We start from the raw sequence: 27,421 nt of genomic DNA on the forward strand, positions 1-27,421 counted from the left end.
TTTCACTTTTTCTTCCTTTTTTAAATTTTATTTTTGTACTGTTACTAGCTACTCGTTGGCAGTAAAAGTAATTTGTATTTAATAAACATCAATATTTTCCCCATTGCTATTTAAATACATCTGGGACAAACGATGGCTAAATTTGAAGCATCTACGGTGTCACACCGCATTCAAACATTTTCCTTGCCGCCAGTATTACCAGTTAAACAACTTGCCAACTACATTGCCAGACCACCAGAGGGAGTCTAAAACTACATATAATTTCTGAAAGTTTCTAAACCTATAGGCTAGTTTAAAACATTAACAGAAACTCCTGTAGGTTGTGAATACCACGACAAATTGATAAGAAAGATGAAATAAATTAGAGGAATCTATGGAGATCAGGAGTTGCTGAGGCTAAAGATAATGAAAAAAATCTAGCAAACTCATTATTAAATTACTGTCCAGAGGTAAGAAAAAAATATTTGTGAAATAGAGTGTTCAGCAACTGATTTTGGTCTGTGTTTGAAAGAATGAAACCCATGAATTTAAATTATATTTTACGATTACTTTAATAACTGGAGAGAAGTCTTAAAAATCAGTAGATCCAGAATTGGTACGCAAAAGTCTTAAAACAAAGATTGCCCCCTTTGGTCTCATCACAGCCCTCTGAACAGCTCCTGGAATGCCAGGGGCACCATGAGGACACTTGGCTTGTGCCCGATTGCCAAAGGAAGGCAGAAAACAATGGCGGAGTGCAGCCTGTCTAGCCTCATGTGACCTTAAGAGAAAAACCTGGAAATTTGCATACAGGGTTACATTATGATGTTCCAAAAGCAAGGTCCTTAGCAGAGGGGAGAAGACTTCCTAGGATCAGCTGGGGCAAATTCCAAGAGACCTGTACTTCAACTGGGCAGAACCAGTAACAGGAGTGCCAGCTGCTGTTTCTGCACAGCAAATATGAGTTAAGAGGCCCAGCCATAATAATTGGCAGAACCAACAAAATATTGGCTTTATGTTTTGGAAATTAAATTTTATGTAAAGACGACAACATTTACAAACAGATTAATAGAGAAAATAAGTAAGAATACAAAGTTGGAGACATGACAAATTTATGTAGGAAATTAGATCTTTTAAAAAGCTGTCAGGATAATTAACTATTTGGTCAAAGATGCAGTGGATTCTTCATCCATCAGTCTTGATGTCTCCAAAACAAGACTGGATGCTTTTCAGGTAACACGAACTGGTTAAACGCAAGCTATCAGCTCTATGGAAGACTAACTGATTTACATTTGATACCCTTCTCTACACAAGATGTCAGATAGGAAATCCCCCAAATCCTTGCTGTATTGCACAGTGGCGGCCTACAAAATACTGGGCATCACCAGGAAGGCTACTGAGAACAAAGCTGCAGGCATCCTTCTGCTACTCTGTAAACCATGGCACACCCGCACCTTGAGTGCTGCACACGTTTCTGGTCTCATTCGTTTGACTCAGTAGGACATTTCATATGTTCTTGCAATAATTCAGTTGGCTTTACACACTGCACTTACTTTATCTGGCCCTACTCAACCTTTCAGAACTCTATTGCCTAACACTTCCTTTCATTAGCAGAAAGACAAGTTCTGCTTCTTTCTTTGAGATTGTCCAGAAATCATTTTTTTTCCTCTTCACGTACTCTACATCATAACTCCTTTTTGTGAAAAGTTCAACTAGATGTTTCCACGGAAGGTTAGGACTGAGCTGCAGTTTATTTAACATACAGGAACAGGAACAAGTCTCCAAAAGGTCTAGCATTTGCCTCAAACCACAGAACAGATAATTTCCAGTCTGCTTCACTGCCCTGGAGATCATTCTACCTATCAGCACAGACCAGGTAAAACCAGAACATCTGTGATTTGTTTAGCTGCTTGATAAAAACTGAAGTAGAAAGCAGTAATGTTACTGTGGCTACAGTTGGTTGGGATGGATGTGAACTACTGTCCTGTGGGCTTTATCCATCTTCAATTCACAAAGACGATTCATGAGCAAAGTTTCTGGAGAATAACTGTCAGCTTTCAGCGTCTTAGTGCTACTGCTGGGTCCAAGTACATGTTCTTGAAAATCTGAAGTTTCACATCGGTAGGACAAAGCAGATTTCTCCTGCGTGAAGTAGGGTTAGGTCAGAAGCAAAGTGCAAAAGGCAAACCAGTCAGCCAGATCTGACACCAGTGATTCAGAGTATGTTTAGATCCAAGTTTGCAGGTGCTATTTGAGTTTGTACCTTTTGATTTGCACTCTTTCTCCAAAAAAAGTTTTTGGGGATAATTTTAAAATGGTTCTTTTTGTAATTCTAACACTATTCATTCTGTTTATCAAATGTAACAGTTGTCTGAAGAGTAAGATACCTCTTCACTGACCACTGTATTTTAATCTAGCAATTTCTACACTTCTGATAAAGGGAAATGTTTGTCACAGCCTTCCTTCATATTTTTATTCCTTCTATGTATTGGACATTTGAATCTACAGTTCTTTAAGGGCAGAAAGCTCCATGCAATTGCCTTTCAGGGCAAGCAGAAAGACTAGAGAAATTAAAGAGCTACAAGGGTTAACATAGAAAGCTTAGGAAAGGAACAGAAGTATACAACATGGGGAGTAAAAATAAATAATAATGATTTAAAAAAAACCCAAACCCCAAACAGAGTCTGCATAACCTACTTAACCCAAATGCATGCTAGAAGAATGCAGGACTCTTCAGGTATACTGATAGCATTACACATCAGGACTTAAACATACAGGCATACTCACACATTTTTCTGCAAAACCAAGCTCCTGACAGTGCTGGAGATCAGTAATAGCTCAAACACTATCACAGTCTGTCTTAAAGACTTGTTCAGATACTTCTCCCTACTGCCACAAACATCCTTGGTTATTACCTACAAAACTGCCTTCAGCCAAGTATTATCTGCCTAGCATTCAGATGTTCAGCCTTTTTTTTTTTTTTTTTAATTCTTCTGTGAGAACACAACTTCAAGAGTCTGAAGAACAATGGACCTGCAGACCACTAGCTGTCCAAAGGGAATAGCCACGCTGCTGCTCTGCACTGCGCAGCGCACAGGTTTGGCAAGACTATCTTAAGGGAAACCAAGGTTGACTCCTTAATAATTGACATGATGTACTTCTCTAGATTGCTTTGCATTAACTTTGAAGCCACCACAGTGGCTAACCACACAATTTAGGACAACAAAAATATATTTCTTATTTCTCAACACCATGGCCTGAAGAAAAAAATGGGCTGACTGAAGATCAAAACCATCATTATAGCTACCATTCCAACACAGCTGAAGAACCCGATTTGCCAAACACTGTCTATTCCATGGTGGTTAGCAAGACTTACAAGCAAGTGGAAATATCTCCAAGACAGAAGCCTTGACAATAGATTTTCATAAACCTGTAGCTGTAACAGGACTGCCTATCAAAGGCTGGGCCTACCATCCTCCAGATCAGCACGGTTAGGCTTTAACAGCTCTAGAGAGGAGCATTCAGCTGACAACTGCTTCCACAAATCTTTGACGAGTTCTGAGCATCTTCCAGAAAACAAGATTTCTTGTATTTCTTCCACCACTGCATTCACAAGATCATCCTCTCTTCCAGCTCTTTCAAAATCAGAACCTATCCCCATTCATTTTCTGAATATTCCGATATTGGGTAAAATAAACCATTGCAATTACTTACCTTGCTGTTTGGTAAACTTCTACCACAAGGTTTTTCACTTTGTTGATGTAATTCAGAATTTTAGAGAAGTGCATACTTGTCAAAAAGAAAACTTCACTGTAATCTCTTGATAACTGGCATATAGTGAATTAGGGAAATCAGTGTCCATGTTGCTGCCTTTACCATTTGAAAATGGCACTATTTCCCTCCAAGAAAAAAGCTGATTAATCTGTTGGTTTGGGGTTTTTTTTCTTAAATATTTAAAACTAAATTTCTTCAATATTTTAGATTAAATGCAGAGACCGTTACTTCTTAAAAAGCAACGGTTTGCAGCCGGGATGTCCTGTACATTATGGTGTGACAAAGCCCTCAGCATTCCCTTCTTCCTGTTTTTTGTCCTCTCCCCCATCTCTGCACACTGACACAAGAAACAGCATGCACCGTTTCACTTACTGCAAATTACCACAGCCTTCTCCTTTATAACCAGCTGTCAGAATCTGTCACCAATTCATTTCTTGCCTTTCTAGCTTGCCATTTCTAGCTACAGAGGTAAGGCAGAAATTACAGATGATCTCTTCTGCTGGGACTCTAGCAAAAGATAAGTAATTTTGCAGGTTTCTTTCTCTGCAAGTGGAAGAGATCAGTACAGTAAAGATATCTGTAAGCATCAGAATTTGCTGCAGTAGCATCTTAATGATAAGGCTGTCAAGCTTGAAAGCCAATGCCAAGCTTTTATTCATTTTTGTAAACCAGATGTAGGTTAAGATTAAAGGCCTATTCTCACTTCACTGTTTAAGTTTTCCTTTTAATCTGACAGCTTTAAAATTGAACTAAGTGACCTGCCAGGGCTGCATACAGATGGACTGACACATGGCGATACACATTAAGTAGAATAATATTAACGCTTGAACTTAAAAGCACCAGGAATAGAGCATTTTGAGTTCTAATTTGTACAATTGCTGTATAATGAACACATCACCAGACAGTGAGATCCTGTTCCCTTAAGTAGGCATAGCTTCAACAGAATAACTATTATGTACACCAGAGCTACAGTATTTAAAGGATGAGAACTCATTAAGGAGTCATCTGAGAAAAGCTTTGAGCTACTTGCTGCTTTTGTGAATTAGTTTCTCTCCTCCACTTTATATTCATTTTGAAGGAAAAGGGATACATACTGTTATTAATGAGTAAGCTTCTACAGACAATGATACTATTGCTTAGTCACCTCTGTCAGCATAACTTGGAGACAAACTTTGAGCATTGTCCCCTCTGCATCACTGTCTTCGAATACAACTTCCCCCCTTCTTCTCACTTTGCCATAATTCCATAAACTAGTTTACACTTGAAAGCTTTTTTAACATAGCTCTATGTGTCACATAATCTCACACAAAACTGATGTAAAATATACTTGATTAAATGTAGTTACATCAGCAAGGATCGGTAATACGTACATATATTTTAAACTAGATAGTAGTTACCTTTCCCAGCAGATGACTTTTGGTTATTCACCTGGCCTTAGCCTAAATCCTTAGATTTTCTCTCACTTATGAAAATGAACAGTTGATCACAATCATACTAATACAACTATGCAAAACCCCCAAGGAAAGTCCAATCAACATAAATGAGATGCCAATTTTAAGACCTGAAGCTTGATTTGTTGACAAATATCTATTGAGAAAAATGCAGCAAGTCTGCAATTGGTTTGCAATTTCCTGATAGGTTTTTGAGCAGTTCCTGAGCAACTGAAAATTTCTATTTTTCTCTGCTTTATTGTTGGCATTTCAAAAGGAAGTTAGCAGACTTCTGCACGGATTTTGTGAATACAGCCAGATTGGTTGCCAATTTTAAAAAGTGATTTTATGTGTAAATAGTATGGATTCCTTTCTACCTCTGAATAAAAGTATTAGTTTTCAAGAATGACACCATTATAACATACTAGGTTTTGCAATGCTTCATTACTACTACTAGTTTGGATTAACTATGAAAGCAATTAATCCAGTGTTAACCAAAATGCCTTAAACAAGTTAACAGGCCACTTATTTTCCCCTGTCTCTGCTGGCTGAGAGATGATACAAACACCAGAAACAAGAAAAGTACCGGTAGAGCACGTGGCCAGAAGAAAGGATCAGGAATGGCTCTGTGAGTGACAGTAAGCTGTCAGACCGGCCCTACCATCTCGCCTGACTAAATACTTACCATTGATTCCCAGGTAGCTGCAGACTTCCCCTTCTGTCACACAGAACACGAAGGCTGTCAAAATACATGGGGTTTCTACATTTCTCTGCTCTTGCTGCTTCAGGGCACAACAAACAAGACTGCTCCAGTTTGTCTGTGTAATTGAAAGCATCACTTTATTTACTAGTGCAGACTACAGGAATCATCCTAAGTTTTCTTTTCTACATAGGTGTACTGAACATCTAGAATTTATTGAACAAGTGGTATATAGAAATGCGGGATGTCAGGCAAGAGCTAGCAAACAGCTCTGCATTTCTCATTTTTTATAGGATCCAATGCCCTGTGGGTCAAAGGAGTAAACTGATAAGCATTTCTCATAGGTAGACAAAGATCAAAGCAGGTTTATCTCTTTACAGCAGAAACAGCCATGTTATTTCCTGTTCTCTCAATCCAGAATATTCAGTCAACTACCTTGACTGAAGAAAGGCAATGTCACATTGTGCAATGTAAAAATTAGTGCTGAGAAAGACTGTTAGATATGGGGGAAAAGAATGAAGACCACCAAACTTGGTAAAAACACCTGGAACTATACTTGAGGAATAACAAAAAATTCCAACTGAAGACCGAAATGTCATATAAAGATACACATGTGTGTAGACACACACACACACTCTCACAGACCTGCAAAGTTAGGAAATGTATTTATGCAGGGCAACTGGCAAGAAAACTTGCAATTCAGTGTTGGTGAATGTTACACACACAGGGAGCTAGCAAGGGGAGAAATCTACCCTTGAAAACATCTTCCCAGAAGCCTCTCATTTCTGACTTGCAGTAACTTTCTTCCTCTTCTGTGGTAGCCCCCTTGTCTGGTCCTCTGAATCTGTGTGAGTTGAGAACTCATTTTTAAGCAGGTTCTCTTAAACAAGGCCTATTACTTTAAACTGAGGCCTATACGTGCAATACAGCGTGTATCTACATACATGCACATAATACATGCACATATTAAAAAGGTAAGACACTTGTGTAACACTTAATACAACCAAACAACACACATCATCATTCTGTGAGTGCTTTCTGCCAAGAATTTACTCTGTTCCTGGATGAGTGCTAGGGAACATGGCTGTACAGGTATTGTTACCTTGTTCAGAAAAGTAGCCATGGAAAAGGGCTAAGAGAATATGTACAGCAGCAGTATCAACTTGAAGAAACAATCTATTCTGATGCAATATTGTATTTTTGTGTTAACCCCCCTAGACTGTTTAATAAAGCATTTTCAAGGGTGTTTTTTTTTTGTAGCCGTAAACCATACATACACCAAATGCACTGATCATTCCATTAACAATAAATATTTCAGCTGCTTTCTTAGAAATTTCACTAAGTCAGAGGAACAGTAAGTCATGTTACTTCCTTTGTACTTCTCTAAATCCTTTAGAATTACCTCTTAATTACTAATATTTGTGTTTCTTAAAGTATCACAGAAATAGTTTTACAGAATATTCAGTACTTCAAAGATTAAATTAATGACTACACTAGTTATCTAAATCTTTACTGATATGAAATTTGATTTTTTAAACAAATCTGCTCACAATATTGCTGACTGCATTACATTTCTGACAGTAGAGAAATATCCCTACTACACATTAAAGTTATTTTATGCATAGCAGCACTGTGAAGGAAACCATCTGAGTATAAACATAATTCACAGTCTAACACCTTTTTACCAAGGCAGTATAAAGTATATATAGTAGTAATGAAGACTGGCTTGTACACTTTGTTTTGAAACAGTGGTACAAGTATTAGATGTTTGGCCCGTGGTCTTCCTATGCCCTAGAGTGCCAGGCTAGGCAACAGATTAAGCTAAAACAACGTAATTCTGCCAAGAGTAACTAGTCTCCCGCAGGAATATTCGAACAAGAAGTGAACCTGCTCTTGAGTGGCCTAGTTTGCAAATCCATTTTATCAATGTAAATGGAGATCCACAGTTGTTTATGTAAAGATGCTAATCTAAAAATTCAAAGGGCTTAGTGTCAAACACACCTCAAGAGCTGTTACCTGGAGGCAGCAGGAAGTCAGAGGTGATAAACATTTCAGCTACCCCAGGTAACTGGTTCAAAGCAAATGCAAGGTGATACCTAAATGTACTCACCCTTGCCCAAAAGAGTTACCCTGTTTTAAAATTTTTATTTAATAACTACTGTTAGAGCACAAAGAGGACACAGAAATACTCATATATAAAAGTTGTCTTTGATACAAGTGATGTATTCTAATTATTTCAGTCTCATAACAGTCTCTTAAAACCTGTGTGGAAAACACTCTGAAAACACAGCCATTATCTCTAGCATTTAGTATCTTAAGCAAGCATTCTTTTTCTTGTTTCATCAGTTTGTAAAGCAACAGTTTAAATTTCCCAAGAGGGAAACAACTGTAGTCTGTTTGTAACTTTAAGAAGTTATTTCAGCTGGGCAACAATATTCCAAATCCACCTGGTATACAAAAGTTTCTTACACTTAAATGAAATCAAACCAAAAAGTGCTTTTTGTTGTCCTCACCCTGACAGCAAATTCCAAGAACTCCTCAAAGTGCAAACTTTACAAGCAACCTGTTCTTCAGCTTCCCAATTCACTTGCACTGTCTGCATAACAAGTTTGAATGGTGGATTGTTTATTGTATTTACAGCAAGTTTACTGGGGAGAGGGAAAGTATTCTTTTACAAATGAGCCATGTTCACTATTGAGATTACTTCCAAAGAGAGCATTCAGAAAGCAAACCTGAATATATTACATTGACAATTATTATTCAATATTTTAACATCGGCCACTTAGAATTGGTTGTGTTATTAGCACATATACTGTTCTTTAAATATACTACTTCTACATAAACAGTGCAAATCTCAATATTCACATCAACCTGAAATTAATGCTGCAATTACTGTTGACATTCACATCAAGAAAGTAGTAAACTATTTCACAAGAGCAATTCCAAAACCTCAGAATGCCATTATTAATATTAAAGAAACACAGAACAAACATGTTGGGCTTCAAAGCCTTGTTTTGATACACACAATCCCTGTAAACATGGATGTATTGTATTTGTCAATACTGATATCTGACATAATTCTATAAATAAACCCACTGATATAAACAATTCCTATAACCTTTTTTGCATAGGGTTTGGATTAAGGTTACTTTAAGATAGGAGCAAGCTGTTAACAAAACCCCCTAGTCAATTAGGCTTCCATCACACTAATTTAGGCATGTGGTTAACTTTACACAAGGAGTCTCGCTGACTTCAGTGGAAACTTACACATGTAAGCATTTGCAAAACTGGAGTCATCTTTAGCACTTAAGTTACCCCTAGTAATTCAGAATATGAGCAATAAAAGAGCTCTCCATAAATTTATAAAATATACTGATTTAAAAGTTTATGCTGATGTTTCTGTAAGTCACATTTATGATTCCAAACAGTTATGTACATACTATACTATCACAGTAGGAAATACTTCACTGTAGAACATCACAGTGAACAAGTTGTGAAGCACAGTGTTCAATATAATTTCCCTTTAGTATTCCCAGTGCATAAGTTGTTAACATCTACACTACACAAGGTGCCCAGGTCTAGTATTTGTTATATACAATGTAAAAGCAAGATAGAAAGAGCTTTGCAGTTTAATGTAAGGAATGAAAACGGTGGGTAATATAAATATACAGAGATTTACTCCTGCAAAGTACGGAATTCTCCTTCACAATGACCACAAACACCAAATATGGTGGATTTCAGGTCATTCAACCCAGTAAAACAGTGCTCAGCACCTTGTAGGAAGAGAGATCTGCGTGCACTTTATTATAAAACATCTCCTTTTGATGCTATAAAGTGCAAAACAGAAAACATTCTAATATTTTACAGTCACTATTAAACTGCCATATTTGCACAATGCAAAATTCAAATAACTTGGTATACATTTTGTGTGGACCCTATAATAACAAATGTTGAAACTGGAGTACTTTCACCTTTAAAAAAATCTTAGTATTTTAAAGTTATTGTGTAAATATAAAAAGAAAATATAAATTATAATTAATTCTTGAAATAGATATTTTAACATGTGACCATTTTCCAAAGCATTCAATATGATATTTCATTCTCTTATAGCATTGCATTTTAGAATCTTTAAAACATTTTAAAAGTTAATAACGTCAAAAAGTAGAAATAAAAATTACTGTATCACAGTACTAGACACCTCACCTTATCAGATATCTTTTACCCTATACGTTTTTAAAAAATTAAATAAATAAAAAAAAGCAAAACTGATATTCCTGGTTGTTTAGAAAAAGATCTATGGAGTTACTTCTTAAAACAACGTAAGAGCTCCATAAATGCTTCCTTTTGCTCTTAAAATTCAAATAAATGGGATAGAATGTAACCACAGATTTAAAAGGCCTTAAAGTACTATACTGCTTTGGTGCATTGTACCAATGATTTTACATGCACAAAGAATCAAATTCCATGACACTCTTCACAGAGCTGGGAAAAAGCAGAAGACCGAAGTGTTCTATACATGTTACAGAGCCTTCCTTTCTTTGAACAGTGGGGAAGAAACTGGGAGGAAGATTCTGACACTGAGAAATGGTCTTCCTCCAAACTGTACCACAAGCAGCATAGCTCCTTACCTTGAGCTTAACTGCACACTAGTCATTTAGCCCTAAGAGAATACAATATTGACTGTATAATAGTAGTATACCATATCCAGTGATATCAAACCTAATGCTAAAAAGAAATGTATTGAAATACAAAGCTAAAAAGTTATGATTGAAATATATTTTTAAAGCAACATATTCCTGTAGCCTGCAAGCCACAGGGAAGAAGGGTGAGAAGAAGACAACATAGGTACTACCAAGTTTATAACCACTTAAATCTTCAAGACAGGATATTCTTTGCTTTTCAGTCAGAGAACTGGAAGATGGTTTCTGGATTATTGCTGTCTGTAGGGTTTGTTGGCTGCAGTGTCTTTGTAGGTGTAGTTTTACCATGAGAATGAGAGGAAGAAGAATGTGAACTTTCACTGGAGCTGCTACGTGTCTCTGTGCTTGTACTTGTTTTTTTCATTTTCCTTCTCTTTGCAAGAGGTGCCTTGTCAACATTCTGGAGACAAAATCCTTCCCTTTTGTACTTGTTAAAGGCCTGTTTAAAAATAAAAGGTAATCCTAAGTTTTTCAATAGGTTTAAGATATTTTATGGCTCATAGCTTTTAACGAATGTTATATGCTAAGTCATAAGATAAACTGTAATCTCTTGGCAGATCCATACCAATTATTATTGTAACTGTAACAATAACTTTACTAGACTTTACATGTATTTAAGAACCAATACATAACATTATTAATTGACATCTTCCCTCCTTGTTCTATTTAATTTGGAAGTATTTGTTATTAAGCCTTAAACCTATTTATGACTACATTTTCACAAACTACACTTTGTTAAGTTAGTTTTTCTTCCAGCCCAAATTATGTTGCATTAATCAAGACCTCCCCAAGTAACAATTCCTTTCATTTTCTCTTCTTGGTAGTAAGTGTCTGCAAGTATTTCAGCATAAACCAGCTTAATTTCAGTTTATTCTCTGTAGAAAGAATCATGAGAATCAAACTACATTTGTATAATACAGTTGCAGTTCAAATGTTTTCAGTAAATATACAATGGTAGACAAACAAGACAATAAAGCATCCAAGACGTTAAAGCCATGAACTAGGTATGTCCCAGAAATTTTACCTCAATTTTTTAACCATAAATAACTGTTTGACTTTTTGTCCTCAAGTTAAATAGAAAATTTCTTCTTTTTATAAACATTTGAAGACTTTTCAATGGAATTCTCTAAGAAACAGAATATTTATAATTGCTACTCTATGAACGGCTGTCTCTCAGTCCCCAAAACCCCAGTAGTATAAATGTTTTCAAGAAATTTATTCTTGCCTCAACATTCATGTTTTCACTTTACTCAATCAGATGTTAGGTATTGTGGAAAAAATTTGCAGCTATAAGCAATCACTGAATTAAGGACAAAACCATTTCTAATTAAGAGAAAACATACAGAAACCTAGACTAACACATTACAAACTTTAGCATGACATAAGAGTTCTTAGAACTTACATGAAAAGTGGCTTTGACATAGGTATGCACTGCAGCTCCAGAAGAGCCTAAGTTATCAGGAGTCATTAGAGGGTTAGAGGACAGCTGGCTGCCATCCTGAAGCCATTCGTTGTATCTCAGGCTGGACATTTTAATTCTTTTGTTTGGATCCACTGTTAGAAGTCCTAATAGAAATATATTACATTATCTTAAGCTGTGAGCTCTTTATCTTCTTTTAACAGGAAGTAGAATTATTTTTTAAGAAAATCTCAGGCACTGCTTTGATAAGTAATGACAATATTTACAATAGGTATGCCAATATTTATCCTAGATAAGACTTGCACAATGTTATACTATCATCCTCTCCAGAAGAATCATTAAATGCAAAAAAATGCTATTTAACTATCTGATAACTCATACCTCTTTTCACACAAACTCAAAACCCCCGAATTATTTCTTCACTTAAAACCTATCTAGGTTGAAGTCCAAGAGAGTAAGCCTCAGATTCTCTGCACAATCCACTGAAGTCTGAACCTGGCTACATCTGCATTTTTGACAGAAGAATTCCTTACAAGCCTGCTTCTCAAGAAATTCAGAACTCCATCTTGGTAGAATTAAGATTGGTGTCTATCTCATGTTGAAAATATAATTAGATGCTCAAAAGCTTAAGGGGAGTCAAAGCACAGGTAATGTGAATGAAGCAGCTCAAAAATACAGTAGTCTTGGTACACGTATTCAAAAACAGCCTGAGGAAAAAAAAGATATTAATACGTTCATTTCCTGCAAAAGCTCAGCTTTTAAACATTTATGTCATAAACCTGCTGTTTCCACAAAAGCAGAAAATAACATAAAAGAAAAACCATGCTTCTGAATGTTTTAAAAGGTGACTTCACTTTTCCTGAAGCTCTTTAGTTACTTCTAACCCCACTAACTTTCTATTGGCATTTCACTACATTAGAAAGCTCCCTGGTAGGTGTACAAGGACTTTGTAATGCCATTCCAATGCGTCCATTGTATTGTGGGATTCATTACATAGCTGTGGAATATTACTGTATCAGAGGTTAGGCACTCTGATGCTGATCACAGCATCCAGATACTGTATGGTTCTCTAAATTCTATCTTTTGAGATAAAAATATAAGGTACGTGAAATATTTGTGAATACATACCTTGAATTAACTCTTTAGCCTCTTCAGAAACGTTTTTCCAAGCTTCTCCTTCAAAGGAAAATTCTCCCTTTTTTATTTTCTTCATAATTTCCAATGCACTGGTACATGTTAAACTTTTGTCTTGAGACTGAAATGGTACCTGTCCTGACAGCATTGTATACTGTCATGAGAACAAAAGTACTATTAATAAACACAGTATATTTATCAGCAACCATATTACTAAACATGGAGTACTGTTGCTTGAATCACCCAGTGCTATACAATAAAACTTTTGACTTGCATAACTTCAAGGCTATAGAAAACTTAAGATACACAAGACTTTCTGGAGTCCTTGTTAGAAAAAAACATGAATGTGTTTCAAGAAACTATGAACAAAACACAATGGTATTTCTACCCCGTTTATATCTACTGAAATTAATTTTCTGTAAATCAGAATGCAGGCTCATTCCTGTTCTGAATTGAAAATGTAGGAAGACTATATGGATGCCTGTAAAATCTCCTAACAAGAGTGTGTCTTTCTAAGAGCCAGACTGTATCAAGTATTTTTTCCATTCCCAGAAATGTTGAATTTAGTTCATTTCTTAGGAGAAGGAAAAAAAAAAATCTCTACCCCTGAAAAACATTTCTTTGGAACCTTGGAATAGAAACTGAATTCAGCATTCACTTGAATTCAGCATCTACTCAATTCAAATCTGAAATTGTGTCAAGCCCTTCACATTTCAACAAAAAGTAAATACATGCAGTAAAGTTACAATTAAAAACATCAATCACTCACCAAAATGACACCCAAACTCCACAGATCACAAGATTCGTCATAACCATTGTGATTCAAGAGTTCTGGGGCAGCATAATGAAGAGTAAAACATGGAGTCTTAAGAGGCTGATTATCAGGTGGTTTTAAACGAGCAAAGCCAAAATCAATTATTTTTATTTCTGAATTATCAGTTTCATCTGTAAATAATAAATTCTGAAAAACAAAGACAAAATCTATACCAGCACTGGGTAGAAAATTGGTTATAATACTCAATAGTTACTCTTCCCCTACATTTATTACTACAGAAAACTTTCCATTATCTAGAGAAAAGGGGAACCAGGAGACAGAAAAAAATGGAAAAGTAGAAACAACAGTACTCTGGGTTGTAAGAAAATGTGATGTGTTTATCTGCCTCCTGTATATCTACAAGTCAAGATAGTTCTGTCTGAGATTACTAATGAAAATGGGCATTTAGCAGAGAACAGTGGGGAAAACAGTTCAAGGAACACTAACAAGAAAAAAAGCAAAGACATCAACATAAATGGAAAGTTGCCTTCTTCCTCAAACAACGGTAAATCTTCCTAAGCTTCCACTTCTTTCTGGCATGATGTGAATGACAGCTTGCTTGTGTGTGTAACTTGTTGCATGTCTTGTGACCAAATAGTCTTTGGTCCTCAAGTGGTAACACACTGAAGCCATATTGCAATGAGCACAATAAGGCAAAGGAATTATTTTGAAAGCAAAGGATGGTGGACTAGAAAGTGCACCAGTAGTTCAGTAGTTGTACCAACTGCTGTCTGACATGGATCTCAAAATCAGTACAGATATACTTTCTGGAAGAGACCTGGAACTAACAGCATTTAAGCACTGAAAGGCCACATAGCAGTCCAGCCTCAAACCAATGGCCTGCTCCTTACACCAATGTAAAGAACCTTGGGTACAGTAGTCCCCAAGAATTCCAGCTTTACAGATGGAATCTTCAAGTCCATCTTGGACTTGAAGACAGACAAGTTATTATCAGTTTGGCGGATTTAACACAGTCTGTTCTCTTCCCTGAGTATTTATATTTGTCAAGAAAGATACAAAAGTGAAGCAAGTCTTAGAAGAACTGGCCAAAGCCATCATTTCTACTCCCCTCTTGAACTTCTGAGAGAAGAGAGCAAAATTTTGCTATTGCCTTTGCCATTTCATCTATGCAACACTAGAAAATGTCTCAGTATAAGAAATACTATAGCCCTATGTAGTTTTGTAATACAAAAGGTGAATGACAACACAAATTAATTTCAAACTTATTGATCTGTGTGCTCCCCTTCTTAATAAGGAGAACCTGAGAGCCTTCATTATGGATAAAAGAGAATAGCTGCTACAAAACAGTATTTTTGCATTCTCTGCTGCTGTTACAGCTTAATGCACGATTAGAAGTCAGTTTTCCATATTAAAGTGTTGGCCAAAATGGATCTGAAGGAAGCCTAATTCCAGAATAAATATTTATACAATGAGGATAGGTGATTAAAACAATAATGTTTTTTTACGGTGATGTTATATAACCAATAAATAAAGAACTTAAGTAACACTGGTTTAAAAAGTCCTCCTTTCTTAAAGCAAAAATGAAATTAGTTGTATAAAGGTGTAGTTCAAATGTCTAAGTTGGGTTCAGACTACTTTGTTGATTAGGTAAATAAAGCATGTTCCACAAAACCCCACACTTAAAGCTATAATAAAATACATTTAAAAGATATATAAACAATATTATGTCTTCCTTGCTATGTTTTTTCTAATATCCTTATAACCCAGTTTACAGATTAATGGTCACTTCACAGAAACAGCTCTCAAATCCTCTACTGAGAGGCTCCATATGGTCACATATGCTACATGAATTCTTTATTTCTGTGAATTCTCTACCTTCTATCCAGTACTTTTCGTCTATTTTGCAGAGCAATATATGTGATCTAATGACTATTGCTTAAACAGAAAAGTCTTCCAGTTCAGGCAATTAAAAAAACCTCACCCTTAGTGACATGTAACTAGCCATACTTTTTAAAATAGACTTACTGATATCACATTAGATGTCAAAGTTGAACGTCAATCAAATCTGATAGGAAGTGTTACAAAAGCAACAGAATTTCCTACATCTGTTTTACAGAAAGGTGCTCTAACCACATCTATACTGGGAAACCTGCATATCCCATACCAAGTTCACACCTGAACCTAAAACAGTAGCTTTCAAAATAACAAGCAGGAAGGAGACAGGCTAGTTAAGTCCAACTTTGTGGAGGCAATGAATTCTGCAAGCTGTTTGCAAACCTTCCTCAGACTTCCCAGACTTCTGTTCTTGGAACATTATGTTGAATTGAAGACTGCCTAATTTACCATACAGTTGAGGCTCTACTTTACAGAATCTTGCCTTTATATTCAAGACTGTAATAAGACTAAAATGACGAACATAGGAAAAGAGAAATGATTTCTGGGCTTTGTCCTTTTAAAAAAAAGACTTGTTTCAAAAACTGCTTGCTTCCCTTGATGATGTCAGGGAAACTTTTTCCAAGAGTCACATTTTCAACTGACCTATTACAATTTCACAATAGCCCCTCTGTATTTAATTTTTTATTTAGTACAGACAGTCCAGTACAGACATGTTTTCAAACACATACATTTTGGACTGCTTTTCAAAAACAGTTTAATATCCACACCTAGCAGACTTTTTTACCTGTTGAATTGGAATTACTACAAAATAAGTAAGTTTGTAATATACCAGAAAGTATGTCACAAAAGGATGAAACATCAGTAGGAACGGTGGATCATTTCAAACTCCAGATACAAAAGGAGTAGCTATTTCCTGAGGTACAAAGACTATAATCACCAATACAATGTAACACCCTCACTGGATGAAATAACATCAATCTACACTGTTCTTGGGCTAAAGAAAACTAACACGTATCCAAGCCCATTGCTGGCAAAGAAAAAGGAGCAAATATTGGCTTCAGGAAGCAGAATAAAGCCAGCGGTCAACCTTGCCACTGTAAACTGAACTGTCTGGAAGGCAAGACGTTGCTACACAATAAAAAATATTGGAGCATGTAATTATTGAAAAAATATCTATTTTTGGGAAACTACTAAACTCACTGAACTCAAATCACACACCTTTACTAGTTGGCTGCATTAGTTGCATTCATTTTGTGTTTAACTGGGACAGAAGACAGTACAAGGGTGTTGTAGCTAACTCCAAAGGAAGCCCTAACTGAGGGAATTCATATCACACAGAAGGTGGAATGTATAGACAAAGCATCCAAGCAACCTAGCTCTGCTTTTGAACTGTTTCATACAAAGAATACATACTTATCACTAGTAAAAACTGTCCCAAATAGGCAAAGAACAAGTTACAGTGTAAATTGCTTACAAAATTAAAAATTTTTACTAACAGTTACTTTTCCATACGAACAGAAAAATATCTACAGAATTTGCTAAGTAAGAGCGATAACATTTTATTAAACATATAGAAGTAGAAAAATCTGTAATAAAAGCTGGAGGAACAGAAATATGTCACATTCCAGATATTTAATAACTTAATGTCTGAACACATACAAGCAAGTTACTATACCTCAGGTTTCAGATCTCTATGGACTACTCCTACATCATGCATATGGCTCACTGCTGAAACAAGTCTGCGCATAATATGACTGGCTTCAGTCTCACTGAAATGTTTCTTTTTCTGAATACGTTCAAGCAATTCCCCTCCCTTCAGCAATTCCATTACGAGAAACGTGTGAAGCTGCAACAATAAAGAAAAATGTGGAATGTTAGAAATTTAATATTACAAACAACATTCATTCAGGAACTAGGGGCTATTCCAGCAGGTTCTCAAAGTCTGAAGAAATAAAACTGCTGCTCATAGCAATACAGAAGGCCAGTAAGAAGCACCAAATTGTCATCTGAGATGGCATTTTTCCCCATCAATCTCAGTGGTACTGAAGAATGTTGATGTCTTCCCCATGTCCATCCATATTTATTTACAAAACCGCAATGCCATCATGTAAATGGATAAATCTGTGGGGAGATGAAAAGCCTTTCTCTTTAGGCTAACAAATAAAGGTGTTTTTAAAAGCTAGACTTTTGCTTTTTAAGCCTGTTCTGATGTAAGGATATGTTTTTATTAATATGCACAAGGAGTTAGCCATTTTACATTATCAAATCCTTTAAAAGGACCCCGAAACTTTACTGTGAAATCAAAGATTATCTAGAATTTCTTCTGATTTCATCCCCTACAGAGTAGTAAACAAAGCTACTCTATCATTAGAATCACAACAGACACCTTCCCAAACATTAAAAAGTATCTTTTTATTAAAAACCAATGGCTGTTCAGATGGTTGTTTTTTCCCAAGACAATCAATAAGCAGTGACTTCCTTGATTATAAGACAACATTAGTACACAATCAACTGCAATTCAAATGTCTTGCCATTAAAGAAACTTCAGACTTTTCAGGACAGAAAAGCAATGTTAGCATTCTCAAAAAGGCAATGGTTGCAGGCATGTGATGGCTTCTACTGTTTCCTTCCCCTAAATGACAGTACCAATAGTAATATTTGCACGTGAAGAAAAAAAGCTCTGGGAATTGGTCAAAAAATAAATTTCAAAGAAACAGTCAGGAACAGAAGGTGCACAGTATTTAGCTATAAAGGAACAGAAGCAGAACTATGTAGACAGAAAGTGGTAACACTTCTCAGAACAAGCAAAGTGTCCATTACTCACATTGCTAGTAGTGCCTGTAAGATACCCTCTCCTGCAAATTTTCTTTGTCTTAGGACTAGCTGACAGAAAAGCAGAAAAGGCTGAAGAGACTTTTCTCTGCTAGAAAACAACTTGTGGCTCACCAAAAGAGACTGCAACCCAATAATCTATGGTTGGAGTATTAATACAGAATTTGATTAGATTGATATCAGAGCAAACTAGAAATTGGACTGTCTTTAAGACAAACTGCAGAAATGACAAAACTAGAAAATTTTGATCAGTTTTGGTGTTTAGAAAATTATGTATGAGTAATCTGGAAGAAAATATCTGGGAGCTCCAGGAGCAACTAAAAATAAATGGTTTGGCTGGTTGAGAATAGCCTATTCAGCTGTAGAGCTATCTGAAGAACATTTTTTTTTAGATATTCCTGAGTATAGTCATTTTATGCTAAGGAAAGTGAAAAGTGTCTTGTTCTACACACATGTACATAAATGCAAAAAAAAAGGACATCCTAATTAAAGATTACAGCACAGATTTTTCATCCTCTCAGCTCATTTTAGAAGTGGTCCACATGAACATTCTGCTGGTCCTTGTATAAACAGCATGATGGGGATAGACTTGGATACATGGGGAGGCAAGAGAGCCCATGTTCTATTACAAAATTATCGACTAGAATCACAGAGTAGTTCAGGTTGGAAGGGACCTCTGCAGGACATCTGGTCCAAACCCCTTGCTCAAGCCAGGACCAGCTTCCAAGTTAGATCAAATTATGGCTTATTACATTACACGCTATGGAGCTTGCATACACTAAGGAAAAAGACAGCTAAGGTCTCTAAATAAACCCTAAATCTGATTGTGATATATTTTCAAACAGAGGCTGTAATTTCACATTTGGTAATTTAGTAAGCTACTTTGTTATCACCATGAAGTTACTAATATGTAAGAAAAAAATGCTAGGTATGTAATCTTCACATGCATTATTTCCAAATTATTTCCCAAATATTAATTTAAGGTTCATGACAAACCCAAGGAAAGGTGATTAAATAACCTCAGTATCATAGATAAACTGGGCCATCAAAATATTGTACGATGATTAACAAAGTAGACCAAGGACAGAACCAGAACCCAGGACTCTCATTCTTCTAAATATTTTTTTGATTTGCTAGAGTAACAGCAAGTTCTCTTGAACGCAGAACTTCTACTTCATATTTTACACTGACTAGACAAAAGCCCTAGGAAAAAGGTTGCCTCTAGTTAGGTTAACTCCTAAAAGCTTTTTGGGAAAATGTGGCAATGTGCTTGGCAAGTGCTGATTATAGTTTCTTCAAAATACCTGGTCATGATAAACTTCATGTAACTTCACTACATTCGGGTGTCCTTCACAGAGTTTCAGAGCTGTTATTTCCCTCTGGGTGTTGGCTTCCATTCTGGAAAAATTAAGCAGTCATTTGGTACCAATTTTACTGAGCAAACTGCACATTCAAAGTGTTACACCTGTCTTTTTTAATTGCTTGCAATCCAGATTTGTTTAATATTACAACCTTCTAAATACAATTAAAAGCATATTCAAAGCTGAACAAAACTCTCCACAAAACCCTGCAAGTCAGGACAATTAAAAACCACACCCAAATCAAACAATGTTTTTTATGCAACTGCAACTTGCTACAGCAAAAGCTGAAATTACATTATAGAATAGTTTCTATCTAAATTAAACCTTTCCCTTAGTCCAGGGCAATTTGACTTCACCTCTGTTCCTACAGATATTGGTTAGCTCAGCTTTATCTTTAAAAGTCAAATTATTGGCCCAATCCTTTTCCATTCTTATAGGAGATAAGTACTTCCAAAAGTGTATGGAAACTATGAGTCCCTACTAGAGAAAAAAAAAAAAAGTAACATCATCTATACATGACATGTGTTATAAAAATGAACCCCTGAATAGGCCACTGTAAAAATCTGAAATGGAAGAGATAAGAAGAGACTAGCTCTGTAGCAAAAATAATCACACAAATTCTCTTTTGAGAACTGAAATCTATAGCCAAAAAAGTAAACATGGTGAACATTATAAAAACTCCGTGAATGGGAAAAGAGCAGTATATTTTCTTTTCTATAAAATACATATGATGATCTATTTTGGGCAAATAATGCCTGAAAATTTTTGCCAAAACTCTCTCTAAGAAAGGATAATCCTGTACCAATTCAGAGAATGGCCTTATGGATAACACAGACAGAAGTTCTCTCACCACATGTATTCTTAATTCGCCCCCCATTAGGACCAGGACCAGATTTTTCTGTAAGAGAATTCTGGTTTTCTGCATGCTTCATATAATCAAAGGGTAACTAAGCTGTCCCACCTGCATCTCTGCCAATGTATCGTTTACACTGAAAGTGATTTCAGGTCCTCAAGAAATTAAAAAAATCTGACTTGGATAGTCTTTCCCCCCTAAACTACTATCAGAAGGTGAACCTAGGCAACAGATGAACAAGGATCAGGATCATGAACATAAACCTTTGAAATTTGTGTGTGCACTTATTCTGAGTATTTCCCCTCTGTAAACAATTACCATCTCAGATTTTAAACAGACAGTATCATGAAAAGCAACTGGGAAGCTCTAAAACAGTAACTTTACAGGACCCCACTGTTTCCCTGGCCTTCAGACACATAGATAAATCTCAGATTGTTGGATGGAGGCAGGTCCAGCACTACTAGCAAAGCAAGACCACAGAGGAATTCTTGATCTGAGCTTTTACCATAATTATCATGAAAAGGTTTGCCTAGATGTAGGATTCGCTTTTCTGGCACCTTTGATGGATAAGAGTGAAGGACTTCCTGACTTTGAGGCAAAGAAGTTACTAGAAACCTATTACACTTTTCCTTTTATGAGTGTGGTCCTCAGAGCAGTATTATTTACAGTTTTAACAGTGTTTTATTCAAGGCTGGTTTGTGTCCAACCATTCAGAGTGTGGGTTTACTGCTATCTCTAAGTACTACATAAACATGCTCTGAGTCTGCTGACAACCTGCAATCCTAAAAAAAATAATCTCTGTACACAGACCACTTCTTACCTTCATTTAGCCTGGTCCACCAAGATGAAGAAAAAGAACAAAGGAACCTATGAGTAATTACATGTAGGGACGTAATTCCTGTAAATTTAATTCTATGGGAAAAGTCAATACTAGTTTGCTGAATGATCCAGAAACAAACAAACAAAAAAATCCATCAGCTTAAGATGAGATGGGAATACTGATCTTCAGCTCTGCATGCACCATGAAAAAAAATATGAATGTAAACACAAGGCAGAGATTTCCAGGTTAAAATACTCCATGTAGGTATCTACTGCACACTACTTGTCTAAGGTCTCACTATAACAAGTGAAATTCTAGTTAATAAATCTTACAGGGTGAACTAGTTCACTGTAAAATACATACCTAGAGAAGGATTCAGTGGCCTAAGCATAGGAGAGCCTGGAAGACATCAGCCATGAAGACATCTACATAAAGGTAGCAGTCACAAGACTGATGGAAACTGGAGGACAGAGAGGACACCAACAGATGCTAAAATGGCACTACGTAGATGCCTATGTTTAAGTTACTGAATCCCACTGCTAGTGCCTGGCCATTCAGGCCTCTCTATAGGCTCCACTAATAGTTTTGAGTAGGTGCTATTAATCATAGCAGACCTTGGAAAACTCAGACACCTATATTTAGGTGTCTTATTCTTGAACTTAGCTTATCCAAAAAGCATGTGATGAAACACTTAAGTATGGTGGACAGTTACTTCTACAGTCTGGAAAAGCAGAGGTACAGCCAAACGTCTTGGAGAAGAGATCACTGTGAACTATCATTCTGATAGCAGAACATTTACACTTTTCTTTCCCTTTCCTGCCAGCATTCTGCAACACACTAGGGACATACATATTAATGAACACTGCAAAATGAAGGTAAAAATCCACCCACCCCTCAAAGAATCCCTTCTCTCTATTTTTCTCCAGGCAGAAACTGGCAGTGGTATCTGTTCTGCCAGAGGACCTGACAGTCTTCATATACAAAACAAGTCAGCTGCCTCCATTGTGGTGTTCTCTTCAGAACACCCAGGAAACAATATGCCACTTACAACTCCATAATTAATTCCATTTTGCGCACACACACACAATTAATTAGATCTAAGGCAACCCACACTACAGATCCTTCTAGGCAATCAGTAGGGCTGCTTAGGAAAGGGAGCTAGCCTAAGTGTACATCCACTTCACTTAGGTCTGAAGATAGACCTTACTTACACTTTACTCTGGTTACAAGCAAAATCAGGGGAAATTAGGGTAGAATACAACTAGGAACCAGGAAAGTCTGCTTTAGGTTTCTTCTTGTGTCCTCCCCAACAATAATAATATTCTGTTTCAAAGTCTCTCGGAATCTTTTAAAGGTCATAAGGTTACTACAAGTTTCTGTAGATTCTTCAAATAGGAAATAATTTTAAAGTTATTTTTCCACTTCCAAAAATGTAGCGAACATTATTCTAATCCATGGGTGACAGTAAGCAAAGAAAATATTTTTATTGTCTTATAGAATATTTATACCTTTTGCTAATAATTTTTACTGCATACTCTTGGCTAGTTTTCTTGTGTAAGCATTTTCGACAAATGGAAAAACTTCCTTCTCCCAATGGTTTCTCTTTCAGATCCAGTTCATAATGATGATAAAATGGAGAGTCCTGTTAGGAAACTGTCTGTATTTAGTTCTGCAGAATACTTTTAGTATACACAGTCAAAGACAAAGAGTAAAGTTTTGTGAGAATTTTTCATCTATATTTAAAATTGTAAAAGAGCTCTCTTTTTGATAAAATAAAATCTTAACTTCTATTTAATAAAATGCATAAACTTTATTCTATCAAAGAGTAGATCTTATGTTACATTAAACAAACATAATCACTAAATAAATAATTACTACTACAATAGCTTAAGATACAAAATATTCAGACAAACAGGATCAGAGATGGCTCTACATACATTTATCCACAAAACTATGTGCTCATTTGAAGACATCACAATAGCATGTGTTCTTAAAAGGCTTCACACAACTATACATACTTTTGGGCAAATACATCATAGGAGGAGTCAAATTACTATTACACTTCAGTCTTCTGGAAAAATAGACAACCATCTCATTTTTCAGATTAAACTTCAACCACTTCTAAATAGTACCACATGCAAATTATATGCTTGGATCATCTGAGGAGCCACGACAGAGAAGAGATAAATGATTAATGACTATTTTGTAACTGTAGCCTAGCCTGTGATTGTTGTTTTGAAAGTTATATGCAGTTCCAAGTTAACTAAACTAATTCAGCACTTGATATTATTATTACCTTCATCATAGCACTTCTGGCAATAGTTGTAGTTCCAGGCCGCTCATCCCCCATATAAAACTGAAGAGGATCTACTGTAGCTGCATTGCGTTTAAATAAAATAGAAGGTGCAACGAAAGAATATCCCTATGAAATTAAGACATCAGAAAAGGGCATGGCTTAAAATTGTCACACACAAGTTACCATACACAACATAAGAAGTTTCAGAAAAAAAAAAATCAGAGATCAGAATTTTCTCAACATAACACAGAAATGGTAACTGGCTCATTGATAGGTACATATTACTCTGTTCAATGCGAACAGGTATCTTCCTGGAATTAGTTATATGATTCTCCATATTATAAATAGAACAAAAAATTCTGGTAAATAATGCTAAAACTCTGGCTCAGCTTCAATTGTTTTGCAATAGTGATAAAGGCTCATACTTCAAACTAGCTAGCTTCTCAGAACATCTTTTAGTTAAAGCATGAAATATTTTTTATGTTGTGATGTAAGCATCAAATCATTTTAAACGGCAAAACAAAATAAGCTTCATATTAATGATGCACCGAGTTTGAGTATTGTAACAAGAACAGCTGTGACTACCACTGCAGGATGAATCAGATCATATTATAACATGCATAAATCGCTTGCTACAGTCACTATAAATCTAACAACTTCTAAAATACGCTGCTATATTCCTGTATGCTACGGTGCTCAAAAACAGGCAATAAAAAAACAACAAAGCACAAAGAGGGGGAGGAGAGAACGCAATGTGAACTGCCGTTCACCTCTGCAGCTTTGGTACCAAGCTGGCTGTGCGTGAGCTGTTTCTGCCCATTTGACATCCAGACTGTGCAGTGCAAGAAGGGATCATTCTTTAATACCATGAAGAAGAAGATAAGGAAAGATTTGCTACTGATTTGTATAGAGTAGTCTAGTAATTAGAGCACTCCTACACAACATGGAAGACCTACTTTCAACTCTGCAGTTAGCTCCCACTTCCCAGATGAATACCTCAACTAGATCATAATGTGGACACCAGCAAACTACATTGCTGTTGTCAAAGGTGGTAGCCTAGGCTGATGGAGTCAAGGTGACAAGACTCACAAGATGTGAAGAATCAATAAAGCAGGTAGGACATTCAGCTGGGAATGGAGACATTTTATGCATGTGGTAGGATTGTTTCCACCTTTCTCAATTTGCAATTCCTAAACAAACAGCCCTGGGAACTGGGATGAGAATTACATAGTTCGTTCCCAATAATTTAGAAGGCAGGAAGAAAAAAAGCTAGCTAAACACGTGGAATTGTTCAATAAATGATTTTTTAAAAATCAATCTGAGATCTTAAAATACCTGAAATATTCTTTCTGAAGTCTGCGGGGTTGCTGCAGGAGAATATGTCGGATCCATTTCTGTAAACTCTTCTGCAAAATTACTGACATCCAACTCATCTCTGATTACTGGTTTAAAAGGAGCTGATACTTTTTTTGCAGCTAAATCATCCCAATTTATATTCTAAACCAAAAACAGGAAAATAAATTTGATTCAAATGAAAATTTAACAGAAACACATACTGCAAAGGGAGACTTGTCCAGAAACAAATCTCCTGACTCCATTTGCTTTTTTCCATGGGCAGATGAAAAGCACTAAAATTGTGCCCTATTCGTTTGCTTAGGTAAAGGCAAGAAGTATCATACTTATTTGTAAGTTGACAGAACCCAATTAAACACAAAGAAACTTAACAGTGGAGGTAAATTAAACAATTAGCATGACAGCCCTTAATTTTTTTCCTCTGTTTCAGAGGAAACATCATCTATATTTTTGTAAGCCATAGTGCATGCATGCAGTATCTTCAGCTTTTCATAGCTGATTTATATGCCTAATTACTAATCTCAGCTTCCAGAGCCCTGAGAGCATAACACCCTCTGGATTCTTTCTTAAATGTATGGCTAGAAGTATGATGCGTAGATAGAGCAGTTACGAGAAAAGGGCCTTATTACTGTAAAGGAGTGAAACTCGAAATTAAGTCAAGATTAGAAAGTGTATGAGGAGGTTTAAGTCTACTTTGTCAGACTCTCTTATAAGAAGAAGAAATTCAGGAGTTAAAAAGCCAAGATATTGCCCATGCTGAATGTTACAACAATTACATTGAAAATATTTGTAACGTTTAGTTTATACTACCAACTTGAAATTTATATATGTATATAATCTGTTATAAATTATATTTTAAATTAATCTCACACAGAAAATATATTTATTATAAAAGTTCTCTATATAAATCTATGATTTTATATAAATATAAAATATATGGATTATACAAATTTAATTTAAAATTATATAAATATATATTAAATGTTATATAAAAAATGCATTTAACTTCAGAAGCACCAGCAATACACACTTAAGTTTTTTCAAAGAAAGCACACAAACAATTTCAACCTCAATGGATGGAACAGTACAAATGTATGCAAATCCGATCTTTGTAATTTTTTGAAACTAAATGGTAATATACTGAAATGTGAACAGAATTAAAATCTACTAAACAAGACTAAAGATTTCATTAGGCAAAGGTAAATACAGAAGAAGCATTTATCACTAAAGGTGAATTTTAATAGTAAAATTTGAAAATTGGTAATGATAGTAGCAAACTGTCTTTTCAAAAAAGCCCATCAACATACAATTTAAGTGTTTTCCACCTAAACCTTCTGGTTTATGTAGTGTCTTTTAGCTGCTTCCAGTAACTGTTAGAAACAGAATACATTAATTATCTCCCATGCCCTTCCTGTAATGTACACACAAAATCCATATACATATAAGCATGTGAGTATTTTCAGCAATTTCAATGAAATTATTAATGCAATTAACAAGCCTCTAAGCTATTCTGTTAACAAACCAACAGAATTTCTTTAGACTTGGATTACAAAGGCACTAACACAGAGGAAGTGGTATCAGAGGAATTTTATTGTTTGTTTTACCTGGAAAAAGGGATGCTGTTTGATTTCATCAGCATCAGTGGGACCACAACCTAGCCTCTTCTTGGGGTCTTTCATCAAAAGACGCTGAATTATATCCTTAGACAGTGCACTCATTTCTTGTGGATAAGGTGGCTCACTTTTTAATATTCTCCTGTAAAATGAACAAAATTTAGTAATAACTTAATGTGTTGAATTTAAAACAAAGAGTTACCATACTAATGGTAGCATTTAACATTTCACTTAAACTTCTATTGTACCCGCTAAAGACAGGAGGATGAAAAATGTGAAACCAACTTTTTTTTCTTTGTTTTTGTTTTAATAAATAAAGGTTTGAGGAAACAGACATGAAACGTGACATTTATAGAAGATAAATTATGTAACTTAATCCACAAAAGAAAAACAATCCTCACTTCATACATACTGAGTTTACTATACCAGACAGCTCCACAAAGACATCAACTTTGTCAAAAAAAACCAAAAACAATTCCAAAGTT

At 35.8% G+C, this 27,421-nt stretch overlaps 1 protein-coding gene across 5 annotated transcripts in view; it reads right to left on the reverse strand.

Moving 5' to 3' along the window:
- Positions 1 to 6,004: 6,004 nt before the first annotated feature.
- RPS6KA5 (ribosomal protein S6 kinase A5) overlaps positions 6,005 to 27,421 on the reverse strand; it is an 81,656-nt gene continuing 60,239 nt past the window's right edge. For all 5 annotated transcript variants that reach the window (XM_055798133.1, XM_027793195.2, XM_027793193.2 and 2 more), the window contains 10 exons: positions 26,928 to 27,078; positions 25,306 to 25,467; positions 23,971 to 24,096; positions 23,183 to 23,316; positions 19,945 to 20,038; positions 17,484 to 17,654; positions 13,907 to 14,098; positions 13,132 to 13,291; positions 11,986 to 12,149; positions 6,005 to 11,022 (listed from right to left, as the gene is read on the reverse strand). In XM_055798133.1, coding sequence (XP_055654108.1) covers positions 10,783 to 11,022; positions 11,986 to 12,149; positions 13,132 to 13,291; positions 13,907 to 14,098; positions 17,484 to 17,654; positions 19,945 to 20,038; positions 23,183 to 23,316; positions 23,971 to 24,096; positions 25,306 to 25,467; positions 26,928 to 27,078 — 1,594 coding nt within the window. In that variant the 3' untranslated portion in view covers positions 6,005 to 10,782. The remainder of the gene's footprint in view (positions 11,023 to 11,985; positions 12,150 to 13,131; positions 13,292 to 13,906; positions 14,099 to 17,483; positions 17,655 to 19,944; positions 20,039 to 23,182; positions 23,317 to 23,970; positions 24,097 to 25,305; positions 25,468 to 26,927; positions 27,079 to 27,421) is intronic.

This window comes from Falco peregrinus, chromosome 1, assembly GCF_023634155.1.
Source record: "Falco peregrinus isolate bFalPer1 chromosome 1, bFalPer1.pri, whole genome shotgun sequence".
Classification (NCBI taxonomy): Eukaryota; Metazoa; Chordata; class Aves; order Falconiformes; family Falconidae; genus Falco; species Falco peregrinus.